The sequence below is a fragment of the Castor canadensis genome, chromosome 6, assembly GCF_047511655.1.
Source record: "Castor canadensis chromosome 6, mCasCan1.hap1v2, whole genome shotgun sequence".
Lineage (NCBI taxonomy): Eukaryota > Metazoa > Chordata > Mammalia > Rodentia > Castoridae > Castor > Castor canadensis.
The window spans coordinates 78129193-78142801 of record NC_133391.1 but is presented as its reverse complement, the minus strand read 5'-3'; the positions used below and the strand labels follow the sequence as shown (position 1 = coordinate 78142801).

At 37.5% G+C, this 13609-nt stretch overlaps 1 protein-coding gene across 1 annotated transcript; it reads left to right on the top strand.

Annotated features, from left to right (window-relative positions):
• Window positions 1-639: 639 nt before the first annotated feature.
• On the top strand, window positions 640-13285 carry LOC109702592 (protocadherin beta-5-like). The gene has a single exon (XM_074076831.1). It carries the CDS (start codon window positions 1113-1115, stop codon window positions 3498-3500), a length of 2388 nt encoding a protein of 795 aa, XP_073932932.1. The 5' UTR covers window positions 640-1112; the 3' UTR covers window positions 3501-13285.
• Window positions 13286-13609: the final 324 nt, after the last annotated feature.

Here is a 13609-nt window from a genome sequence, read left to right as displayed (position 1 = left end):
ACACACACACACACACACACACACACACTTTAAGCACTGAAATCTAATTCCTCTGAATATATTCAACATAAATACATATAATGTTCACCTAAGGACAAGTATAAGAATGCTCATAGGAGTACTATTCAACAAGGGTCAAAACTGGAAAAAAACTCAATGTTTATCAGTTGAGAATGTATAAACAAAGTATAGCAAATTCATACAGAGGAATAATATGAATCAATGAGAATAAAGGAAATTATAACATACAACAGACAAAATTTACAAACATGATGTTAAATCAAAGACAACAGACACAAATGTGTAACACTCTCTAACTACATTTGCATAAGACTATTTGCAAATAGTCTATGATAATAAAAGTTGGGATATTGCTTATCTCCTAGGGGGGAGGTAGTAACCAGACAATGGTAAGAGGGGATTTCTTGATTTTTTTAAATGTTTTACTTTCTTGTCTAACATATCCTTATAGCATTGTATTAACTTTATGAAAATTCACAGGATGGTACACTTATGATCAGTATCCCTTTCTAGCTGTATTTTATTCTTCAAAACAAAAGTTACTCAGCAAAACTTAAAAGTTTTGTAGATACCCATTAAAATTAATTTATTGAATATAATCAAATGATAAGCTCACAAAAGAAATTTCTTCATGTTCTTAAGGTTTTTTGTTAGATATCATTTTGATTGCTCTGAAAATATTGCTTCAACTGAAAATAACTCAGAAAACGTTCATTTTCTATCACTGAGGGCAGGAGTTAAAACTGAGGAAGTTCTGTGACTTAAAGGATGTTGATACACAACCATGTTACAGTTTGGAATGAAATGGCAAAATCTACGTGCAATAGTAAACAAGAACACTTGGTGGCGCTGCAGGCTAAGACTGCGAATAAAAGCGCGCTGGAGAAAACCTGACGCCATTAAGCTGGCAATCAGAACACCCAAAACTCCTTAAAGGAAGGAAGCATTTTAGGTAAGATCCAGAGGAGAGAATTTCAGAGAAGACATAGTTCAGAGAGCAATTCGGTGAATAATATTTAATTCAAGGATCGTTAACCAAATCATTTGGGTGGATTGAATACGGATTGCACTTTCTGGACCGGTTCTGAACTATGGAGACTGCGCTGGCAAAGACACCACAGACACGGCAAGTTATTTTTCTTGCTATTCTATTGTTTTGGTGGGAGGCTGGCTCTGAGGCAATTAGATATTCCATGCCAGAAGAAACAGATAGTGGCTATCTTGTGGCCAACCTGGCAAAAGATCTGGGGCTCAGGGTGGGGGAGCTGGCCCCTCGCGGCGCGCGAATCCATTACAAAGGGAACAAAGAGCTCTTGCAGCTTGATGTAAAGACCGGCAATTTGCTTCTGTATGAAAAACTAGACCGGGAGGACCTGTGCGGGGTGACAGAACCCTGTCTATTGCACTTCCAGCTCTTACTAGAAAACCCCATGCAGTTTTTTCAAGTTGATGTGCAGCTCACAGATGTAAATGACCATTCTCCAGCGTTCCTAGAGAAGGAAATGCTCCTAAAAATCCCAGAGAGCGCCCAGCCAAGGACCCCTTTTCCTCTGAAAACAGCTCAGGACCTTGACATAGGCAGCAACACTGTGCAGAACTACACAATCAGCCCCAACTTCAATTTTCATGTTGTCACTCATAATCGCGGAGATGGCAGAAAATACCCAGAGCTGGTGCTGGACAGAGCGCTGGACCGGGAGGAGCAGCCCGAGCTCAGTCTACTGCTCACAGCGCTGGACGGTGGGGCCCCGCCTAGGTCTGGGACCACCACAGTCCGCATTGAAGTCGTGGACATCAACGATAACGCCCCCGAATTTTTACAGTCGCTCTATGAGGTACAGGTTCCTGAGAACAGCCCCCTCAGCTCTCTAGTTGTCACTGTCTCTGCCCGAGATTTAGATGCAGGAACTTATGGGAGTGTTTCCTATGCTCTGTTTCAAAGTGATGACACTTCTCAACCATTTGTAATAGACGAAGTAACAGGAGAAGTGCGCCTGAGGAGGGCGTTGGATTTCGAGGTTACTCCATATTATAACATGGAAATTGTAGCCACAGATGGTGGAGGTTTTTCAGGAAAATGCACAGTTGCTATAGAGGTGCTGGATGTCAATGACAATGTCCCTGAAATGACCATGTCGAAGCTCACCAGCTCCATCCCAGAAAACTCCCCAGAGACTGTGGTTGCCATTTTCAGTGTGTCCGATTTAGATTCTGGAGACAATGGTAGAATCCTTTGCTCCATCCAAAACGATCTCCCCTTCCTCTTAAAGCCCACATTCAAGAACTTTTACACCCTGGTGACAGAAAGGCCATTGGACAGAGAGAGCACATCTCAGTACAACATCACCATCATGGTTTCAGACATGGGGACTCCCAGGCTGCAAACGGAGCACAGCATAAGCGTGCAGGTGTCCGACGTGAACGACAACGCCCCGGCCTTCACGCACACCTCCTACACCCTGCGGGTCCGCGAGAACAACGGCCCCGGCCTGCACATAGGCAGCGTGAGCGCCACAGACAGGGACGCGGGCACCAACGCCCAGCTCACCTACTCGCTGCTGCCGCCCCCAGAGCCGCACCTGGCCCTCGCCTCGCTCGTGGCCATCGACGCGGACAGCGGGCAGCTGTTCGCCCTGAGGCCGCTGGACTACGAGGCCCTGCAGGCCTTGGAGTTCCGCGTGGGCGCCGCCGACCGCGGCTCGCCCGCGCTCAGCAGCCAGGCGCTCGTGCGCCTGCTGGTGCTGGACGCCAATGACAACTCGCCCTTCGTGCTGTACCCGATGCAGAACGCCTCTGCGCCCTGCACCGAGCTGCTGCCCAGGGCGGCCGAGCCGGGGTACCTGCTCACCAAGGTGGTGGCGGTGGACGGCGACTCGGGCCAGAACGCATGGCTGTCCTACCAGCTGCTCAAGGCCACGGAGCCCGGGCTCTTCAGCGTGTGGCCGCACAATGGCGAGGTGCGCACCGCCAGGCCGCTGAGCGAGCGCGACGCGCCCAAGCACAGGCTGCTGGTGCTGGTCAGGGACAATGGCGAGCCGCCGCTGTCTGCCAGCGTCACGCTGCACGTGCTGCTGGTGGATGGCTTCTCCCAGCCCTACCTGCCGCTGCCGGAAGCGGCGGCCGAGCAGGGGCGGGGCGACGCGCTCACCTTGCACCTGGTGGTGGCCTTGGCGTCGGTGTCGTCGCTCTTCCTCTTGTGTGTGCTGGTGTTCGTGGCGGTGCGGCTGTGCAGGAGGAGCAGGGCGGCCTCTCTGTCTGGCTGTGCGGTGCCAGAGGGTCACTTTCCGGGCCACCTGGTGGACGTGAGAGGTGAGGGGACCCTGTCCCACAGCTACCAGTATGAGGTGTGTCTGAAGAGAGGTTCTGGGACAAATGAGTTTAAATTTCTTAAGCCGATATTGCCCAACCGTTCACCCCAGGACTCTGGTGAAGAAATAGCAGAAAATGCTCTTTTCCGGAATAGCTTTGGATTGCATTAGCGATGTGTTTACCATGCAATGCTTTCCCCGTGTATCATCAACTAATCCAGACATAGTATGAGCGTGTTGCAGATTTTCGGATTTTCCTTTTGTAATCGGTTTGTCCATCGAACTTCTCTTCAGTTCTGCAAACTTTAATTCCACTTCATTGCTTTCCTTGCACGTTGTCCTTCCTGTCCCATGCATGCTGTTGCTTTTTCTGAGACTTTTGCTTTCTCATCGGTATTTGTTGTCTTAATAAAATAAAATATTAATGGTATTTTCTACCCAATTTGTTTCATCACATCTAAATTTATTTGATGCTAAATTGGAAAAAAATGTTTTACATCATTTTTGCAGTTTCAAAGGAATGCATACATATTTAAGAGATCATGCATGTGAGAAAACATGATGAAATGCAGCAATCTTCTATCTACTGTTCTTTTCCAGCTCTCGTTCCCATAGGCAAAAAATGTTAAGCAAAGTACTTTTTCATTGAATTGTAGCATACAGAAAGAATATCTTATATGCTCAGCTTAACATATTTTCACAATTAAGAATCCACCATACTAACAATATCATGGGTAAGTTAAACATTAGTAGCACTCTAAGGGGCACACAAATTAATCTTTACTATCATATGGGCTCAAGTACAGCAAACAATACTATAGTTTTTAAATTTCTTTTCTTTTTTTCTTTCTTTCTTTTTTTTTTGCAATGCTGGAGATCAACCAAGGCCTTGGGCATAATAGACAAGCACTGTGTCACTGAGGTATACCTCCAGTCCTTTATAGTTTAATTTTACCACCTTTGAAGTCAGGTAAATGGAATTTTATAGTATCAATATAGTATCTGTTCAGCTTCTTTCACTCAACATTAAGAAATGTATCCACAGTACTGCCTTTTTATTTTATTTCTTTCATTTTCATTGCTGTGCAGTAGTTTATTGGATTTATTCCACAATTTATTATTCATTCTGTAGATATTGAGTCAGTGCAAGTTTTGACTATTATAAATAATACTGCTATAAACATTTCTGTACACGTTTTTGGTATAATATGTTTTGTGCATTTCTGTTGAATAATTACATAGAAAGTAGAACTACTGTTTCTTTAGTAAGATTAACTTTTAGTACATATTTCAAGATAGGTTTGAATTTATACTGCTATCACAATATCTGAATATACAAGCTTGTGCACATTCTTGCCAAACTTTGGTATTGCTTTTTTTCCACTTCATCCCACTAAGAAGCATTTTAAAACCTGTTTACAATCTCTTTTTATACTTACTTGCTTATCATTAAGGAATGTATTTGTATCTGTTATCTGATTAATTGGTCCCCCTTTCTCAGATCCATATGTTTAAGCCCTAACTCCTATCTACTTTAGAGATAGGTCTTTTAAAGGGATAATTTTCAATGGTTGGGATAGACTCTAATCCAATACTACTAGTGTCTTTAAAAGAAAAGATTAGAACATGGGGGAGGTGAGGGAGAGAGAAAGAGAGAGAGAGAGAGAGAGAGAGAGAGAGAGAGAGAGAGAGCCTGTCAACACCTTGATCTTAAACTTCTAGCCTCCAGATATATGAGGAAAGAAATTTCTTTTTGAAGCCCCCTATTCTGTGCTATTTATTATGGTGCCCCTAGCAAGCTAAGACAGTGTTTTTTCAAAAGCTTTAGACAATCTCTTGTTAAAATTGCTGAGAATCTACCACACTTAAAATAACTTCAAGTGTCCATTCTTCACATATAGCTATATCACTATTTATAAGGACTTATCTGGTCAAACTGAAACTTCCATTTATTGTTTATTAACAGCTTCTTTTTGTATGAATGAAATGGATGACATTTTTATATTTCCTTTATATCTGTTTCTACCTTACACTTTCCATCTTTTTCAGTTACATGGTCAAATTAGAAGACCTTTTTACAACTGTAGCTGTCTCTTTACATTTTTGTTATAAGCATCCCTTATCTTTTCTATAGAGATGTTTTAGAAAACATTTCCAATTTACTTTTAATGACAATATAAATTATGAATGCCTTGCTGCCATAGATCACCAGGAACACACTTTATGACCAAAAAAGTTGGATTTACTGACTCATCAAAATGAAGAACACTATGCACAATAGGAAACCATGAGTCATCTTAATAATAAAGTTGCTTTCTTACTCTTTATAAAGGACTTATACAATTTGGGCTTGTATATTTTTGTATACAAGCCCAAAATATACAAAAATATTTTGTATATTTTGCAGCATGTTCAAGAAGTATAGATTGGATGCTTTCAGAAAATGGGAGTAACTAAGATAGGGAATCTTAGTGATTTTTACTTAGGAAGTAGAAAGAACAAAGTGAATTTAAAGTTGTAATTCATAAAGAAGCAGAATTCACTAATATTTGTAAATAAATGGGGGTCTTTGGTCACTGTTTTGGTTTGGACAATTTTTTTTTGTCTCTGCTCAAACATAAAGTCATTTTACTTTTGTCTAGCTCAGTCGGGGTCACATGCATCTTAACAATGTTCTGTTCCATGAAATTGTTCATGTTCAATGGAAAAGAACATGGCCTATGTGAGTGCCAACCTGATTGGTACGGGCTGATTCTCCCTCAGAATATTGTTCATTGCAGAACTGAAAGTATAACTTAGAGTTAGAACTAGCTTAGTGCTCTTTTTAAATCAAATGTTGTACTTCCTGTGCTATTGAAAGAGATATTTTGTTCTTACTTGTTTGTGGAACCTAGATCTAAAATGAAGATGACGATGATGATGATGATGATAATAGGACATGAATGTAAAATGGAATGGTCTGAGGGGAGGTTGATGGCAGGGGGAAGGGGAAAAAGAAGGATATTGAGGGGAAAGAGGATCAAAATACACTACAGGTATATATTTGAAAACACTGTATAAAAAATGGGAGAGGAGAGAGAGAAATGGGGATATAATAGAGGGGGTGAACTTGCTCACAGAACACTGCACACATGTATGGAATTACATAATGAAACTCACTTGTACTATTAATGTGTCCTAATTTAAGCTATAATAAAATTATTTTTAAAAGAAAACACGGTTCATAAAATCAAGATCAAATAGACTCACCATTTAAACTCCATCAGTTGGCCTTATCACTTTTTCAAATAGCTTTAAAATCTCAATCAAGAATCTAACTTCTGGGTCCAGGTTTACCAGGAGGAAGAGAGAAGAGGATCATGGTTCCAGGCCAACCCACGCAAAAATATGAAGCCCTATGGGAAAAAAAAACTAAAAACAAAAGAGCTGGGGGCTTCTGACTCAAGTGGTATAGTGCTTGCTCAGCAATCTTGAGGCCCTGAGTTCATTCCCCAATACTGACAGAAGAGGAAGAATCTCTTTAGGTCTGTACAAAACTGCTATCTTGTCTTCATACCTCTTCTAGTTGAATCCATTATTTGTTAGGTCCCTTATTCCCTTTTATTTCCTCCCTTTGCTACAGTACGTTCCCAACTGGCATCCCAAAATGAATTGCATGAAATAAAAGTTCTCTGTTTCTGTATGCCTGAAAATGCATTTAGCTTTCCCTCATACTTGATTAATGATTTAACCAGATAGAGAGTTCTTGCTCTGAAATTTGAAATATTACTGTATTGATTATTAATGCACAATTTTATAAGAAATTTTATCCACTCTGATTTTTGATCCTACTTATCCCCTTCCCTCTCTCACACATATAATATATAAAACATTTAAGTAATACGTATACATCTATATGTGCACATATATTATTATTTGTTTCCTTCTTTCTCTCAGATTTTAGAGTTCCCTTTCTTTTATGCAATAGCAATTTCATTATAAAGTTGTGATCATTTAGATTCACTTTGCTGGACACTCAATGTACTTTTGTATTCTAACAATTGATACCTTTTTACCTCTGGGATTATTTGATCTCTAGCATTATTCCCTTAATAATTGTATCCCTAACTTTATCTTGTTATTTTTTTCTGAGAATTGAGCTTGTCATGTATTGAACATCGTAATAATTATTTCTCTGTGTCTTATGTTTCTGTTTTATTTTACATCTTTGTCTTTTCATCTAAATTCTGACATCTCTCACTTAATTTTGAGTTAATTCTCATGGGTTGCTAATTTGGTGGCATATTTGAATTCCTAAAGAAAACTTTATTATTATTTGATTGTGCTTTTTCCTCATATCATTTGGTATTTTTCAAATTTTATTTCCTGAATTATTTGTTTCTTACTGTGTCCATTTTTCTTCTTTTTTTAACAGTTAAATGTTTCTGGTTTCCATATGTCAGATGGTTTTCTGTTCTTACATTAGAAAGAATTGTGTAGTTGGTGTGAAGTATCTGACATTGTATATATCTTCTCTGCTTTTGTAGGACAAGGTGGTCTCCACCCAGGATTTTGTCCTGAATAGGAATTCTGACAGGATGATCTATGTGAGGCAGTATAGGGGCAGGTTTATGAAATGATAGCTTTACTTTACGGTGTACTGTGATGACTGTGCAGAGAGCTCTTTTTGGGACATTGCCCTTCAAATGCCTAAATGCAAAGGCTGTGTGCTGGGATTCCAAAATCTCCTAGTGTTCTAGGAGATTCTAGGATCTCCTAGTATTCTAGTATACTAAATTCCCTAGTATTCTCCAGAAGATTCTTTTGATTTCTTTGGAAATCTTGAGTTTTGGGCAAATAAATTCAAAATCTCAACAAAAATATAGAAGATATAAAGAAATAACAATGAAAATTTTAGAAATTTAAGATATAACAATCAACAAAAAACAATGGATGGGCTCAATAGCAGAATGGAGGGAACAAAGAATGAACCAGCAAACTAGATGATAAAACAATAAAATTACCTAATCTGAACAAAAGAATGAAAATTGCCTAAAACTTGAACAGAGACTAGAAGTCTCTGGGACACTAACAAACAATCTAACATTTGTGTCATTAAAGTTTCAATAAAAAAGGAGAATAAGGGTGAGGTTGAAAAGAAATAATGGTTGAAAACCTCCTAAATTTGACAAAAGACATAAGAAACTTGGAGAATAAGAAAGCCAAACAAGGGCAGCAGGTGGGGTAGCTCGGTGATAGAGTAATTATCTGTTATGTGTAAGGCACTAGGTTTAATTCCCAGTACCACAAAAAAAGGCCAAACAAATCCCAAACAGAATAACCCCAAAGAAATACATACCTAGAGACATCATAGTTCAATATCTGAAAAAAAAGACAAGGTAAATATCTTGACAACAGTGAGAAAGAAATGATAACTTACCTAAAGGACAGTAACAACTTGCATGACAGTAGATTCCTCATTAAAAACCAGGGAGGTCAAGAATATGCACAGGTTTTTCAAGTGCAGAAAGAAAATAAGTGTCAATCCAGGATCTTATACCTAGTAAAAATTTCCTCCAGGAAAAGAATGTATGGACAGTAGCCATGCCCCAAAAGACTGCTGGAAGGAAGCACTCCAAACAGAAAGGAAACATTTTTTTAAAGGAACTTGAAACATCACATAGGAAGAAAGAATACAGGAAACAAACACGTGGTAAATAAAACAGACTTTCTGCAACTCGTATCTTTTCAAAATTATGTTTGATGGTCGAATCCAAAATTAAACCCTGTTTTATGTGGTTCTAAATTTATGCAGAGGAAATACTTAGAACAATTATTTTATAAATGGAAGACTGTAAAGGGAGATAAGTTATCTTCACTTTATTGACTAGTAAAATGATGACATTAGCAAATATAAGTTATAGATATATAATATAGTACTTAGAGTGACTCTGGAAAAACTATATAAAGTGATACACTGAAAAACACAGCTAATACATCAACATGGAATTGTAAAAAATTCTACTAGCCCCCAGGAAATTAGGGAAAAAATAGTACCTCAGTGACAGAGCATTTGCTTGGTATGCATGAGGTCTTGGGTTCAATTTCCAATACCATTAAAAAAACAATAACAAAGAGAAACAAAACAGGGAGAAAATAGCAACAACAACAAAAATAAAATGGCAGGCTTAAACTCTAAGCTATGAATAATTATGTTAAATGTAAATAGTTTGGACACACCAATTCAAAAAAAAGATATTAGGAGAATGGGTTTAAGAAATCATGATCCAACTATATATTGTCTTAAAAAAAATTCAAAGATAATGTTATGGGCAAATTCAAAGTTTAAAAATCAAAACAAGTAAACATTAGTAAAAGTAAAGCAAGAGTATGTATTTTGTTAACAGATAATATCAGAGCAAAGAATATCACCTGAGGCCAAGTGGGATATTATATAATGATAAAAGAAGAAAACACAGCAATCTAAATGTGTATACACCAAGTAATAGAGCTGCAAGATACATGCAGCAACAACTGAAGAAGGAAGTGGCAAATCTACAATTATAGTTGGAGACTTCAATGACATTCTCTCAAACACTGATAGACCAACTAAACAGAAAATCAGCATAGGAATTCCAGCAACCCACAGCATCTCATCCCTATTTATAGAACATCCCACCTACCAACACCAGAATACACATTCTTTTCAAATGGTAACAGAACATTTACAAGATATACCACAACCTGGAACATTAAACAAGCCTCAATGTAAAAGTGAAGTCACATAGAATGGGTTCTCCAACCATAATAGAATCAAACTAAGAATCTATAAAGGAAAGACAAAAGGGAAATCTTTGAACACTTGGAAACTAAACAGCAGATTTCTAAGTAATCCAAAATCAAGGCTGGCAGCTTGGCTCAACTGGTAAAGTGCCTGCCTAACAAGCAAAAACAAGGCCCTGAGTTAAACCCCCAGTACCACCAAAAACTGTGGAAAAAAATCAAAGACCAGGTCTCAAGTGAACTTTAAAAATATACTGAACTGTATTGAAAGCAAAGATGCAAAATATCAAAATTTGGGAGACATAGCTAAAGCAGTGCCAAGAGGAAAATTCATAGCATTAAAATGAATACATTAAAAAAGAGATAAAGTCCCCAAATCAATCACCTACCACCTTTCCATTTCAAACTTTTACCTCAAGAATCTAGAAAAATGAGGGAAAAAATAAGGCATACAGAAGGAAGGAAATAAAAATTATAAAAGAAGGCAAGGAAATTCAAAGCAAACATATTAGACAAAGTATATATAACAAAGAACTAGTTATTTGAAAAATGTCAATAAAACTGGCAAACCTCTAGCACCACTGGAAAAAAAATCTTCTGACCCAACCATTTAAGATTTTAAATGTGTCCTAGCATAAAATTTTTTGTATTTTTAACATTTTTGCAACATATGTCCTATCAATCTGCTTAAGTGATTGATTATATGTCATTATCTTTCCCTTGAATTATGTTTTTCTTTGTGCATAACTAAATTTAAAAAGAGTTATAATAGTTCCATTTCATATTTGAAGGTTAGAATTTATCTTTCTATCTTGATAAACTTGAAGGATTTTTAAAAGATATAAAGGAGCTAAAGGAAAACATTAATTTGATCAGCTATGCAAAAATTATAACTCAACTAAATGAAATTAAGTTTCATGTACTTTACAATGTTTAACCAGTTAAAGTCCTATTTCAGGACATTGGTAATAATCCAGCCAAATTAACATTTAAAATATCTATTGTTTAGTTTAGCATGCATGAGCAAAAAGAACATGGGTGTGATGATTTTTTTACATTATCTGTCATTCCTTGTTGTGTGAAGAGATGACCAAGATTTTGCTGCTCAATTATTAAAATTAAGATAGAAGGTAAGATTAAGATTATTCACAATGAAAGATGGAAATGTTGTATCTATTGAAAGTGATGTGGAAGTGATATGGATGGATTCATTTATTAAAATGTTGATGTTTGATACATTTCAATTTACATAAATATTACCACTAGCAAACAGCTGTACAAAAGTAAACCTTTGATAGAAGTTAAATACTGAAAGGAAAATTACTGATGAAACAACAAGACAGGTTATGAAACTAGTGATATGTACTTGGAAGTTTATTCTGTTTACTTTGTACGTGTTGGACTGTTTCCATAATAAAAATTTAACCAATTCCTTGTGAGAACATGTTTTTGAAGGTAATGTCAATTCAACTCTACTCAAGCAAATCAAATAAAAAGCAAAAGTCAGCAAAGCAGAGAAGCATTATCCCACAAGAATCTAATGTCATCCACTTTTTATAAAAAATGCAGTTTCTTGACATACTCAACGGATATCTTTTTGGGAACACTGAGATATTATCTTCTCTCTGCCATCACTACAATGTTCTCAAAGACATATCAGTGATCAAAACTGAGTTTGACACATACTGCAGAGTTGAAAACTTTGTTTTAACATAAATAATTATATAGCAAGTTGTGTTTGAGGATGCCTGGTGGCACTGCACTGGTAGTGAATAAAGGACTTTGGAAGATAAGGATGTCATTTAGGTGTATTCAGAACTCAATGCCCACTATGTTAGTCATACTTTCCATCACTGTGATAAAATACCTTAGAAAACAACTTAAGGAGGAAAGGATTTATTTTGCATCATAGTTTCAGAGGTTTCACTCCATTATGGGGGAAGGATGTGGTGAAGCACCTCACTTCATGTTGGCCAAGAAGTCCAGGGATAGAATGCCTATGCTAGTAGTCTCTTTCCTTTTTTCCCTTTTATTCCATTAGTCCCCAGCTTGTGGGATTTGGTAGCTATGGTTTTCCCCCATTAGTTAATCCTCTCTGGGAACACCCTTACAAATATACACAGAAGTGTGCTTTAACAATTTCCTAGGTTCCATTCAATCAAGTTGACAATCAAGTTAACCATCACATCCATTCAGAAAGAACATTTAGAAATTAACTGAAAATAGTCTTGTTTCAGAGAATAAATCAAGCTCATCCAAGAACCTTAGGACTGTTGGTTTTACTTTTTCTGTGCATTTTGTTATTTACATCCTCAAGAAATGTTGGGGACCAGGCATGACCCTGGACTGGGAATAATGGAGTTTGCACAGCCTCTTATACCATAATTTTCCCAGTGCTTAGGTGTCTTGACCTTTGTTCTCACATCTCCTTGAAGAATACAACCTGCTGTGTCTGCATATCAGCCCCCTATGCAAAACTAGATTAAGTACCAGAACTGTTAGGAAACTCCCTGATGCCAAATTAATCAATACCTTAGATAAAGTATCCTGCGTGCCTTGATGATTCCAGAACTGATGTGTTGTAATTAAGCTTCATTAGCCTTAGGAAAATTAGCCCACCAAACCTCATTCCTTTCACCTTGCATCAAGAATTGTTAAAGCTTGATTTTTACCTGAGTCTTTTCCTTGTACTGACCTATAAAAATAAACACTGTGGCTCAAGTAGGCGCTCACATTTCCCATCAGGAATGTGCAGCCCTCCCAATACCAGCGTTCTGTTTTATGTTGTATGTCTGTATGTTTGTGTGTGTTTTATTTCTTGTTCCCTGTCGCTGTTAGTCAGGCTCATCCAGCACACACATGTAGGCTGGGGCAAAGAAACAGTCCATACTCAGTAACATTGATGAAGTGAACCCTGGAGGCTGACCATGTTGATAGTCTCTTTATTCTTATGGCTGCAGAGATGTGATTTTTAAACTATAAGATCTCTGTTGTTCACAGCTTAGGCTTTTTATTTATTTTACTTAGGCTTGAAGTATTTTTAAAATATCCTAATTTTTAACATTTCATCATCTTACCTCTTATTTGAAGTGAATTATTCTTGAGTTTGTCTTAAACCCTAAACAATTCATTTCATCATAAATGAATTATGCTTGTCATATTTTGTATTCTTATATGTGTACTTACCCACAGGATATTTAGGGACACATTTTTACAATTTATCTGAACAGAAACCATGATGTTCCATCATTGAATTTCATGGTATTCACTCAAATGCAATTGATACTTTCACGTTCTTTTATTTGGTCTACATTTAAAGGACCTATGAGAGGATGATGGTTCTTGAATGTCTTTTTTCTGTATCACATTGTCTTCCTACAACAACCTATATTAATTAATTAATTAATTTAAGAAGGGAAATTGACCCAAAAAAGGTTAGAATAAAATGCACATGATTCTTAAACCCATGACCAATTCTATCCATACAGAAGTGAAGTGAAATCCTAAAATGCTTATGA

Bases quoted from the DNA above. Each gene is read 5' to 3' on its own strand.
- LOC109702592 (XM_074076831.1), top strand. From the start codon at position 1,113: ATGGAGACTGCGCTGGCAAAGACACCACAGACACGGCAAGTTATTTTT.